The sequence below is a fragment of the Brachyhypopomus gauderio genome, chromosome 5, assembly GCF_052324685.1.
Source record: "Brachyhypopomus gauderio isolate BG-103 chromosome 5, BGAUD_0.2, whole genome shotgun sequence".
Lineage (NCBI taxonomy): Eukaryota > Metazoa > Chordata > Actinopteri > Gymnotiformes > Hypopomidae > Brachyhypopomus > Brachyhypopomus gauderio.
In genome coordinates this window covers 31,323,672-31,336,895 of record NC_135215.1, presented here as the reverse complement: position 1 = coordinate 31,336,895, position 13,224 = coordinate 31,323,672, and the positions used below count along the sequence as shown (strand labels likewise).

General features: G+C 41.7%; 1 protein-coding gene across 2 annotated transcripts; it reads left to right on the top strand.

Moving 5' to 3' along the window:
• The first annotated feature begins 24 nt into the window (after window positions 1-24).
• Window positions 25-3,887, top strand: ciao2a (cytosolic iron-sulfur assembly component 2A). Of its 2 annotated transcripts, none has more exons than XM_077007091.1 (5): window positions 25-415; window positions 589-681; window positions 2,618-2,667; window positions 2,838-2,883; window positions 3,067-3,887. In XM_077007091.1, exons 1-5 carry the CDS (start codon window positions 304-306, stop codon window positions 3,165-3,167), a joined length of 402 nt encoding a protein of 133 aa, XP_076863206.1. In that variant the 5' UTR covers window positions 25-303; the 3' UTR covers window positions 3,168-3,887. The 2 variants fall into 2 exon arrangements, with proteins under 2 accessions (XP_076863206.1, XP_076863203.1); XM_077007088.1 differs by having other exon boundaries at window positions 44-415; window positions 589-753.
• Window positions 3,888-13,224: the final 9,337 nt, after the last annotated feature.

Genomic DNA, 13,224 nt, shown 5'->3' with positions numbered 1-13,224 from the left:
TGACACAACGACAGTGCGTGACTGAAAACAGGCATAACTAAAGGAAAGCAGCGCGAAACAAAGATTTGCAACATATCGTTGCATATTGGGAAAATCAATACATTTAAAGAGAGAATTTGCGAATAACATACGTCGATTATATAAGCTGGGGTTCTTTTTTCATTTCACTTATCTTCGATCTCCAAGAAAGAAAGGATTGATAGACGCAAACGCTCGTCTACTCATGTCTGATGTGAACAGGAAGTAGGGAACATCAGCCGGTGTGTCCGAGACTCTGAGGACGATTATGGAGGCGCTTAGAAGATGGATGTAATTTACAGTGTTGTAAATAAGGTGTTTCAGTTTTACGGGGTTTCTAATAAAAACGATGTGCAGAGGACCAAGAAAATGGAGGAGAAGGCTTTAGAAGTGTACGGTGAGTGGAATGATACTATATTGTCTGGGAGGGGGACTGTTGTACTGTCCTGTCGGCGGTTATGAGCAACATGGACCATGGTTGTTTTGTTTTTAACTATGATTATTTTGTTTTTAACCATGATTGTTTTGTTTTTAACCGTGATTGTTTTGTGTTTTTCTTTTTTATCCCAGATGTGATTCGCACAATTCGGGACCCAGAGAAACCCAATACCCTCGAGGAGTTGGATGTGGTGTCGGAGAAGTGTGTGGAAGTGAAAGATCTGGGTGGGGACGAGTACCTTATCACCATCAGGTTCTCCCCCACGGTGCCCCACTGCTCGCTGGCCACGCTGATAGGTGTGTGTGTGTGTGTGTGTGTGTGTGTGTGTGTGTGTGTGTGTGTGTGTGTGTGTGTGTGTGCCAGATAGGTGTGTGTGTGTGTCAGATAGGTGTGTGTGTGTGTGTGTGTGTGCCAGATAGGTGTGTGTGTGTGTGTGTGCCAGATAGGTGTGTGTGTGTGTGTGTGCCAGATAGGTGTGTGTGTGTGTGTGCCAGATAGGTGTGTGTGTGTGTGTGTGCCAGATAGGTGTGTGTGTGTGTGTGTGTGTGTGCCAGATAGGTGTGTGTGTGTGTGTGTGTGTGTGTGTGTGTGTGCCAGATAGGTGTGTGTGTGTGTGTGTGTGTGTGCCAGATAGGTGTGTGTGTGTGTGTGTGTGTGTGCCAGATAGGTGTGTGTGTGTGTGTGTGTGTGTGTGTGCCAGATAGGTGTGTGTGTGTGTGTGTGCCAGATAGGTGTGTGTGTGTGTGTGTGCCAGATAGGTGTGTGTGTGTGTGTGTGTGCCAGATAGGTGTGTGTGTGTGCGTGCCAGATAGGTGTGTGTGTGTGTGTGCGTGCCAGATAGGTGTGTGTGTGTGCGTGCCAGATAGGTGTGTGTGTGTGTGTGTGCCAGATAGGTGTGTGTGTGTGTGTGTGTGCCAGATAGGTGTGTGTGTGTGTGTGCCAGATAGGTGTGTGTGTGTGTGTGTGTGTGTGTGTGTGCCAGATAGGTGTGTGTGTGTGTGTGTGCCAGATAGGTGTGTGTGTGTGTGTGTGTGTGCCAGATAGGTGTGTGTGTGTGTGTGTGCCAGATAGGTGTGTGTGTGTGTGCCAGATAGGTGTGTGTGTGTGTGCCAGATAGGTGTGTGTGTGTGTGTGCCAGATAGGTGTGTGTGTGTGTGTGCCAGATAGGTGTGTGTGTGTGTGTGTGTGCCAGATAGGTGTGTGTGTGTGTGCCAGATAGGTGTGTGTGTGTGTGCGCGCACGCACACACCTATCTCGCGCGCGCGCACACATACCAATCTCGCGTGCGCGCGCACACACACACCAATCTCGCGCGCGCACACACATACACACCAATCTCGCGCGCGCGCACACATACACACCAATCTCGCGCGCGTGCACACATACACACCAATCTCGCGCGCGCGCACACACACACCTATCTGGCGCGCGCGCCAGATAGGTGTGTGTGCGCCTGATAGGGGTGTGTGCGTGTGTGCGTGCGTGTGTGTGCCAGATAGGGTCCGTCCTCCACTACACCCATACGCGCACAATACTTAGTTATTGTTTGATTGGAAATGGAGAGTTTGCAGCTTTGCTTAGTTCCCCTAAGTGCATGCGAAGGAAAAATGAAAATGTACAGGGATTTCAATCACCTAGAAGTGTGTTCAGGAGTCCTTGTTAAAGGCATGCTTTGAGAGATTAATTAAACCCCATTCTGTTTGACTGTCTTTAACGAGCTTTGTGTGCCTAGTAGTTATATGTCAGTGTGATATCTCTGTGGGATGTTTTTAATGTTTTTTAATACATACCTGCAACTTCTTTAGGTCTTGAAAGCTGATATTAAGGGGAAGTACACAAATTTATGAGGTCTTGCTTGGATATCTAACATCTAATTTTCTAATACAACAGGGCATATGAAACATTGTTAAGGTAGGCTGGGGTGCAAAATAGACTAGTAGTCTAGAAATTCTTGAGTGAACATTTTAACAGAATTTCCTTGAAATATGAATGTCTGCACCCTGCAGTCAGGTATTTTGAAAATCATATAATCTGTGTATTGTCATTTTATATATCTATGTATAAATTGATTTGACCTTTTGGAAATTAAAAAGCACTTTGTTTGCTTTGTTTTAGGAAATGTTTAGTTGTTTCAGTTCCTCCCACTGATTTGTGTTGCAGGCCTCTGCTTACAAGTGAAATTACAGCGATGCCTACCATTTAAGCACAAGGTACGGCCTCATTCATGGAACTAGACAAGAATTCATCACAACTGCGTCTCTCTGTATATTGTATAAGTGTAATATAATAGCCATGTATTTTATTCTACCTGTGAGAACTGTTTTTTAAATAAGACAATAAAACCTACAGAACTGCTTGTGTCATCTTAATCTGTTTGCAGCTGGAAGTTTACATTACTGAGGGAACACATTCAACTGAGGAAGACAGTAAGTCTGAACCATTTGTCAGTGAATTTGAGGGGTTTTACAGCTAAAATTTTGATTCCCTTCATATTTTTGCATGTGCCTTGAATTAAGTTCAGTTTACATCTGCTAAAATAGTGCCTATAGTTACGGTGTATATATAATATTACATATGTATTAATTGGTGTATTTTGTCTTGCCTTATAGTTAACAAACAGATCAATGATAAGGAGCGTGTAGCAGCAGCGATGGAGAACCCTAACCTGCGTGAAATTGTGGAGCAGTGCGTTACTGAGCCTGACGACTGAATCTCTCTCTCTCTCTCTCTCTCTCTCTCTCTCTCTCATATATGCACACCCCACACAAGCATTCATATAAAGGCAAGACCTGAAAGATTGCAAAATATTTTTGTATTGACTTAAAATGAGCAGGAGGATAATGTAATTAAAAGAGATTTTCTCACTGTGCAAGTGGCCATTTGAACTACAGTGATCAGTATGACAGCAATAAGCTCAGTCCCTTCATGACGACCATCCTCCAGGGAGTTCAGTCAGCTTAAGGCCTCAGCTAAGCTGACTGAAGAAGTTAAGGGGGACTGAACTGAGACTTTTCTGATGTCTAAGTGTGATAAATTCTGTGCTTGTCAAAAGCATGTTTGTTTGTAGGATTTTACAGTTCTGTGCTGTTTCATCTACGAGGATGAGTTTATTCAAACTGCACCAGAGTTTCAGAATTTTTTGTCATGTTTGTACAAAGGGTTAACCTGTCCTGTTATCAGTTAGCCGTTCAGGTAAACATCTCAACCACTCTTTTGTCCTTACCTCACTCTATCTTGATCATAACAGGACTGAAAATTTCTAAATGTAGATTTTTATAGCCTACCGTGTCTGTGTATGCCAGAATGGAAGTGTACCGATTGTCCCTGTTTGATCATGCTCTTCTTTTCATTTAGCTTAGTTCTATATTGTATGAATATATTTGACATGTTGAAAGATCAGATGTACAGAATAAACTTTCTCTGAAGAACATTTTTGTAAAATATTTGTTGAGTTTATGCATTGGGACATGAGTGGAAAAAGAAAGCATGCAATTAAAGTAATTACATGAAATAGATGAGGATAATATGTTTGATTTCTTATAAAGATTTCTTATAAAGTGCAATAAGTGGTAATACCACATGGGGGCATTGTACTTCCTCCGATTTACCCGCTTATCCAATATTAGGTGCCCAACCCATTTAGAGTCAGAAAACAGTGTTTGCTCTTTGTCATTAGATTTCTGCAATTTGCAGCATTTACTAAGATTAGTGGTTATATTGTGAGTCACTTTAAAGGATCAGTTGCAGCATAAAAGTTTGAAATACATATTTGATCATTCAGTGGTAATTGAAGTGCATGTGTGTATAGTCATAAGTGAACACGTCATCACCAGTATAATTGAAGAATAGCACTGCTGACTAACACAAGTAACTTTTCTTCTAGCCTATTGTGGTTAGCCTTTAATAGTCTTGAGTACTAATCCAGTTGAGCATGGTTAAGGTTGGAATATGACTGACGAAATATATAGAATTAACATGTTTACTTTAGATCAAAGTCTTGACCAGGGGTAATCTGACCTTGCTAAAACCTACTTGAATTATACAAATTATTTGTAGCCTTACAAGTTTGTATTGTGTATTCAGTAATGCACTACAACATTGGGTTAAATTATGTGACAACGTCTGATGAAATTACATTATTTTACAACTTTAAACAACTTAGTTTACCCCTCTGGTTGAACACTTTTTCCTGCAGTTCTTTGCACTTTTATCATTATTTTTCTATTTCAATTCAGCTCCAAATGCTTAAGTGTTAATTGGATCTCTCATTTTCAGTTTATACTAATCAGATTTCAGTCCTTGTCTCATCAAGGTAAAAACCTGAAATCTATGACATGGAGGCTCTATTATTTAACAAAACATTAGATTATTGCTACTCATCTAGCAGTATCCTGGTAAACCGTAATGTTACCCATTAGCAGAGAAGCCCCAAGGCTTGAAGTAAGTAGAAGGAAGTTGGGAGTCACCCTGTACCCACTGGAATCAGATTGCATCTCTAAAGCAAACAGTAAAATGTGAAAAACCGTGGAAGGCAGACATCAAAGGGAAAGTGACATCTGTTTATTTTTTAATGTAAATAACATCATGCAAACCATAAATCATGCAAATCATATGTCCTATGCAAGATCTATTCCTTAAGTTTTACACCAGCTAAATATTCTGACATTTTTCTTTCCTTCAAAATATAGTGGAGTAGATGTTAATGCTGCATGAAAGTAGATTAATTACATTAAATGAGCTGCTTCCTCATTGCAGGTAGCCTTGTACATTCAAAATAATTCAGCCGTGTGCAGGCAATATATTCCCTTGTGTAGGAATTATCACACTTGGATGCGTCACACGGCCACATGTCATTTATTTATTAGAGTTACACTGAGGATATATAGTTAGAGACTATGTCCCACCTTTTGTTATACACAATTCATATTAGCTATCCTTCGAACTGGTATTGGTGGAATACACTTGTGTGTAGGGTCAGCATTGTTGTGCCTGATACACTCATGCCAGTGCAAGATGCATTACAATGAAACTAGCATGTTGCTACCATGTTAGTATTACTGCTGTAACACCCTTAAACATCTCATGAGTGGTGATCTTGTGGTCAGAAACTGACTTGGGGTAAACAGGAGTGACGTGTTGTCCAGCAGATCTAATCCTACACCACCATGTAAACATTTCTTCAAAATCAAATTTACATTAAAGACAAGAACCTTTTTTTAGTGTGAAGGGTGTGAAGCATTTTGGGGTACATGCAAAAAAAGTCTTCATTGTGATCTACGTCATAGAGACATAGATACAGGGAAGTTCACATACTTTTAAGAGTTGGAACATATAGCTGGTAGCTGGAAATAGATTTCACAGACATGACCTGCCAGATCATAGGATGTATTTATAATAGTGTTATCATGAATTCCTACTGATATTTACATTCTTGATGTTGCAGAAGTGGATGGTGAGGTGATAATGCAGCATGTGCAGAAGTTTGGGAAACAAACAGTGTGTGGGTGGATGTGTGGTATGGTAGAACTTGACAAGAACATCGCTGTGCAGCTATTGCCATCCTCACTTTTCGTGATCTTGCAGCACAATGCCCCCCCACACCCCCGGGTTTCACAAAAGCTCCTGGCTACATACATGACATTGGGCAAATATTACAGGTCCTGGTACATAGAAAGGTCCTTACATATGCAGCTTGTATATTATGATACATTGTAGGAAGCAGGATTTAATCTTTTCAGCCAGGACAAATGGTTTCTCTGCTTGTCAATGATCGATGGATATTGAAGAATCTGGAATTGTTTTTGTCATCAGTGAGAAATTGCAGGGATCAATGATTGTGAGTGAAAACTTTGAATCGCATTCTGCTGAAACTATCAATGACAGCAAAAAATGAAGACAACAAAGGAAATCGGTTCAGAATCTATTTTTATCCCACCTTCTGATGCTGGGACTTATCAGTTGACAGCAAAACTGATGGACATTGAAATTACACAGCACTGGTGAGCTTGTCAAGTTCTTTAAGCCTATTAAATGTAGCAGTATGGTGTTCCTGTCATGACCACCTCACCTCTATGTGCAGAAGCTGCCAAAGTGGACTTTGGAATTAACCTGGACAGAAAACCCGTCAGTAAGCAGAAATGCATTGAATGTATTGAAGTGACATTTGTCATAATTATGCTCGAGACCCATAGCCCTAACTCTGTCCATGAGCTGGTGGTTGATGGAGATGAAGGTGTAGCTATCTCTACTGCCAAACATCTATATTTTACTCGTCGTGGTCTTCACAGCATGTCTGGACCGATGTGTTAGCTGTTGCAGTTCATCCATTTTTTACTTGATGGCTCTAGTGGATACTCGTAGGTGAAGGTTTGTATGGCCGCTTCCTATAGTCTTGGCCTCGACACTTGTGTACACTCTCTCCACCACCTCTTTTGTGATCATCCAATCATCCGTGGTGATCCACTGTGCCCCCACATGATGCCCTAAAGGATGTAGTGCGTCCTCTGGAAAACCACTTGTAATGGTAGAATTACAACATAGTCTTGTTGACTATTGACATGTACTGCTCCACGTGCAAAAACAATACAAAAACATACAGAAAGGCACAAAAATGAGCAAAACGCCACAGTGCTTGTGCGCAGCCATACTGAGCCATGGAAAGTAATGAAATAATAAAAAAGTTCTAACTTCTACAGAAGAATCATCCAGAAAAGTTTGACCATTTCTCCTGACTGCACCTTACGTTGGTTTATGAAGGCCATGAAGAAATGTAAACTCTCATTTCCTCAGAGGTTGGCACCCTGTCATAAGGCCTGCAGGATGCTGATAAAGTCAAGGATTTGTTCTGTCTCGGTCCCAGAGACTGCTGATGACCTTTAACTACCAACTCTGAAGACAGTCTTGCATTTTTTCTTCCGCTGTTTCAATCGTTTCCTTTGTGTCATTTGCCACTTCACCACATCCTTAATTATTCAGAAAAGAAACAAGTTAGTGACTTACTTTATCTTCCTGTAATGGGACAGCAGAACTGTGAGGGTGATCAGGGGGGTGTCAGACTGTCTCTCTGCTGGAAATTCTAGGAGACCCCAGGTGGAGGGGTCTAAGTGGAGATGAGATGGTGCAAGGGAAAGCAGTGGCTAAAAGTAAACCAAAAGCTGAAATCTAGAGGTGCTAGAGTGCACTGCTCTGCCCATGACACTACTGGGAATATGGAGAAGGGGAGTGCTTGGTGCCAACTGGAGCAAGACACACTTGACTAGCCCAACCTTGGGATCAAATCAGGATCCATGCTAGTCAAGGACCACCATGCTAACCATAACACTACATAGGCGGAGCATGGAAAGAATTAAGAGTGGGGTACCTTCCCCAGAAATAAACAATTTGAGACACATACAGACTAAAGACTGTATGCCAGATAACAGGAAAGAAACAGATTAACACTGTCCAAGATAATACCAGTTACCAGTAAGCTAATCATGTGTCACACACCAAGGCTATGCAAAGAGTGGCCATTACAAAACTATATCAAGTGAGCCCACCTGAGGTAGAACAGGCCAACAAGCCATGAACAGCTCCCAGCTTGTGCTCACCCTCTAGTGGATACCAACTAGCCACGCAAGCCACCCAATATACCTCTAGAAGTAATGTACTGTATAGTTATCAACATTACCAAAACTGTTGTTGACTGATGTAATTCCTGTTCATTTTCCAACATGTTTCTGGTAAATATTCAGCTTTGGGAAAGACTAATTAAGAAGAACGTTACCTTCACTGGAATCAATTAGGTCAGGCTGACCACTACTGAACATATTTTCCAAAGAAAAACAATAAACAAGTATATTTCAGAAATGTTGAGTTCCCTTTGAAAGGAACTGTGAAAGAGTGGATGAACCGTGGTGTCAATAAACATATTTAAGGTAGCCCTACTTCAAGAGTGCAAATGCTGGTAATTTTGAAATACTACATGGTATAACCCAGTAGCGAACCGTGACCATTAAACCTGGGCCCGCTACACCCCCCCGAAATTTTTTTTTTTCCTCTCCTAATAAACTGCAATAAAGAATAAAGAAAAACCCGAGACGACAGAATAGCTTTAGAAACGCATGTAGGGCGTTCAAATAACATTTGTACTAGATAACTTGTTAAGCAAAATAAGTTTCCAAACAAAATAAGGTTTCACAGCTCCGTGGTTCTCGGAAGCGGAATATGTAAATGAGGACGTTAAAGGGCCGAATCGAAACTAGCTAGCGGCGGTAGGCTAACGACAGCTAGCGTCGCCACAGCGGGCGGAAATTATCATACAGTTAAGCCCGCCCACTAAGAGGGAAGATATGATTGGTCAATTTTACTGTCATTTGAAACTGGTATTGCGCTGAATTATAACTGCCAGGCCCTCTGTAAACGAACAGCGGGCATCACAGTCCTGATAGGGGGAGACACAGGCTCACAGGCTTCCACTAACCCCTCACCTTCCAACACAGAATGAATAGACACGGGTGAATAATTTATTTGCTTATATTTTTGTAATTGTTTAGATGTCGATTGTAAAACTGTAAGTAGATCAAATAAAATTGGATAATTATATATATAATGTTTTAAGAATATTTTAGGCCCTCTGAGAGGGTGTAGAGGGCCCTGACGGTTCCCCACTGGTATAACCTGATATGTATTTCCAGAGAATACTTGAGCCCAAGGTTGGGTTCAATCTGACAAAGTGGACAAAATGAGGAAGAAGTGTCACTGAACAGCGTGCGCTTGTGTAAGTGCCCTAGGCAGCATGGGGGATATGTGATGTGTGCAGCGGGAAGTCCTCAATCATGATGGTACTCCACGACAATAAGAGGCAACGTAGTGTGGACAAATAAGATTAACACTCTCACCTTCTGAAACAGATTAACATCTTTTCCACAACCACAGAATGTGTCTTTCGACATGGCTGTTTAACAAATGAGAAGCTACTCTCTGAATCATTAGGGATAAATAACTTGTTGCCAGCTGAAACATAATCACCCATGCAGTGATTATCCAATGGGACACTCTTACCTATTTGCTTAGTTAAATGCAGGTGGTGATTTTGTTTTTGGCCCGGCAGTGCATTAGAATGGGTAACAATCCTTCTGCTACTATATTCAGTTTCTAAACTGAAAAAAAAACAACTCAATAGTGTCTGTACCATTGTCATTGGAGGTGGAATGGTGTGGGGAATGCACACCCTGGGTCATCCGATACTTGTAGATGGACATTTGGACAGTAGGGCTTACCTAAGCATTATGGTCAACAAAGTCCTTCATGACAGCTGTTTAGCCCATGACAGGAGTATACTTTCCACAGGAGAATGAACCATACCAAAGGATCATATAGTTACTGCAGTATAACCACAAGACTATATTAGGTGTAAAAACCTTATTGAGTTTTCAACCACCCATAGTTCTAGGGTCACATGACCTGTGAAGCCGGTGGTTGGTCACATGTGGAGGGACAGTCAGACCTGGAAGGAAGCTCCATGTTCAGCTCCAACAGGTGGTGAAGACCCAGGCTTTACAGGCACACTGGCAGTGCAGTCGCTCCCCTGACTCCTGAAGAGACACGTTTGTCTACTAGAGACCACTAGAGATTCGCATCTTCCCTTGAAAAATGCCCCCGCTTTAAACAGCCTATGACACTGAAATCCCCAAAAGGTAATTCAATAAAAGCTCAAACACCATAAAAAAGTGTAATAGGTTGGAGAAAGTCAGACGCAAAGAGAGAGAGAAAGAGACTGAGACAAGTGAGGTGAGGGGGGGCATCAACAGGACCATAGGTGTGAATGACTGTATTTCACTGTGTTAGTATTTGTGTGAGGCCTTCTAACTGAGTACACTGCTTAAATGGTGACATTCAGCAGCCATTCTGTGATGCAGGTGTACAGAAGACATGTTAAACCTGAAAGGGCAAACGAGACTAGACTTATGGTCAGACTCTTCTCCCAAGAGGCCTGCTGTTGGATGCCTTCATAGAGTCTCATATATATATAAAAAACATGCACACAACCTAATATGCAAAATGAACACACAGCTATTTGTAGGCACTGTTATCCAGCACTGAAACAATGCATGAAAATTGCTGGCTGATTGAGTGACGGATGCAATGAAGGAACCACATGTTGTTGGAGAAGCAGCCGCGGAGCCAAAGCTCGGGCAATTTCCACCCCCAACAGAGCCTTTGCCACCCCTAGTGCCACCCCACTGGAAATGGTTATTTTAGGAGAAAGTATGTGTTTCCTTTCGTTCATCATTTGTATATGGACCCCTCTGATAAAGCCTTGCACACCCTTTGGACACCCCGTGAAAAGTCTAACTCCGCCACTGTGGATAAGGTTCTGATACACACTTGCATTCACTCTGCCATGCAATATTCTAGACATCACAGACTTGGAATGCCCAACTTCTCTTGTTATGTCTGATAGGGTCACTCCCTCTGGCCTTCATCTGGACAACCTGCTGCCAGAGTGTTTCAGTCACTTTAGAAGTGCTCAGTGAAAGTCAGTGAAAACTGGAATGTTAGGCTGCCAGTTAAACAGGGTTTGTCCGATAATTAAGGAAATTAGCTCCAGGTGCCAGATTAACACCAGTAACATGCAGGTTCTCTAGTTTTGATCACTGTTTTTTCAATTATATCATTTAAATTTTTTATGCTGTGCTTTAGAATATATACAATTTATGAAATAAGCTTAAAATATTGCTATTTCACTCCTGTTAGGATTTCATATAGGTTTCTAATTTCATATAGAACTATACAATGACCTTGACATTTAGGAAATTGTGTTGCTGTTCTCTAATTGTGATCTCCGGTGTATATAGTGGCAAGTTCCATTTTGTGGCTTTGCAAGTGGCTTCGCCCTTACTTCACATACACAGGTATAATAGGTCAGGCAGCAAAGTGATCCTGTGATAGAGCTACATATTCATCAGTCAGAGTTGTGGCCTCTTCCAGCTAATTTTAAAGATCTAGGTGCCCAAGTTGTTCGAACCAACTGTACCAACTAGGTTCATAACTACCAGAGAGGGATTTGGATGCAACATCTAACCAGGTACATGAGGGCATCGGTGGCGTCATTAACAGACATGTGTTTGTCCCAGTCATCATTACAGCTTTTGCCATGGTTAATTCACAAGTGAAGTGTTGGCAGGAACTGGTGGACTATGTAAGCTCATTACAGAACTGGGAGTGCCTGAGAGCCTGGAGGCTATGGGTGTTGGACTACCAGGCTGATTAGAGCCTGCCTGTTACCCACAGGGCAGCTGTGCAACCCTGGAGCTAAGCACATCGCCAGAGGGTGTTGTGCCTTTCAGCCGCAGCCTATGAAGATTGCCCTGTGGCATGGCATTGATCACAGGGAAGGAAAAAACGTTGTTTTGTTTCTTTTAGTATTGCTATTTGGAACTTTGAGCTGATAGAGAAGCAACTTTGGTCTTTGTACTGGTGGGTCTTATTTAAATAAAGTCAACAAACATAAATGAAATCCATATTTAGTCTGGCAAATGTTGACCATGGCTACTAGTTAACACAGTGTGTTTTGTTAGAACTGTATTTCTCCAGCTTCTCTCTCACCTTCTGACACAATGTTATTCTGAAAATGGCAAAGATCATCTTTAAGTGTGAACATGGACAAATGAACACAACATCGATTGAGTTGCCCAAGTCTCTTAATTTCTTATGTATGATGTGAAGCTTACGCTTCATGCAGTAACTCTGAACTGTCTAACTCAGTCCAGATTCTTTATAGTCAAAGTGTGTGTGTGTGTGTGTGTGTGAGTGTGTGTGTGTGTGTGTGTGTGTGTGTGTAGAAAAAACTAAGGATGCTGCTTCTCAGGAGCAGTTATCAGTTTCCCTGGGATTCAACCTTGGGTGCACAGAAACGGATAAGCAATGGTATCACTAACTCTGCTACTGCACAGAAGACTTCAGTCTTAGAGAAAAACATCTTCAATATAGTTACAGTTAATTACTAAACAGTGCAAGCAGTACTTTTCACACAGACTGTGCTATAGTGTCTGTATGGACATGATTAACATGAATCACTCATGAATATAATCAATATTTCCTTCACAAAAGTAAATAATTTTCAGGTTATATGCAGCTTTTCAAATGACATTCTGTTGGGCAACAGTAAAACTACAGTGAACACGTGATCCAGTTTAGAAATGATGCCAGAACATGGTTGGTGAGAACACTATCAGGGTACCAAACAACCAGAGGCGGTCTTTGCATAGAGGCATTGCTAGGCAATTGCCTTGGGCCCCTCCCACTGCAGCCCACTGTAGGGCCCCCCTGACTAGCTAACTTATTTCTCGCATATTAATGTTGATGGGCCCCCTAGCTAAATTCGCCTTGAGCCCCCAAATTGTTAAGTCCGCCACTGCAAACAACACAAGTCAATCTGTTGGGGAGTGAAGAGCAGAGAAGACTAAAGTAAAAAGCTTTTACATTTCTTCAGGATGCCTTCACACTTTTCAGGCAGGGCAGTGCAGTTGCTTTAGCAAACCATTGTAGGAGAGAGCAGGGGAAAAGGAGGAAAACCTGCTCTGACATAACACAACTCATGGTGACTCGGTGGGTGTTCAGCTGCTCCAGCCTGCTCAGATGTATTCACAGTAAAGGTCTTCTGTTAGGTTGTTTTTTACAGATATGTACTCATGAAACAGATATTTTATTTATAAATACAGATATGTATTTATATAATAACATGACAAAAGGTCATGGTTAACAATTTCTCTACCTTGCCTGGC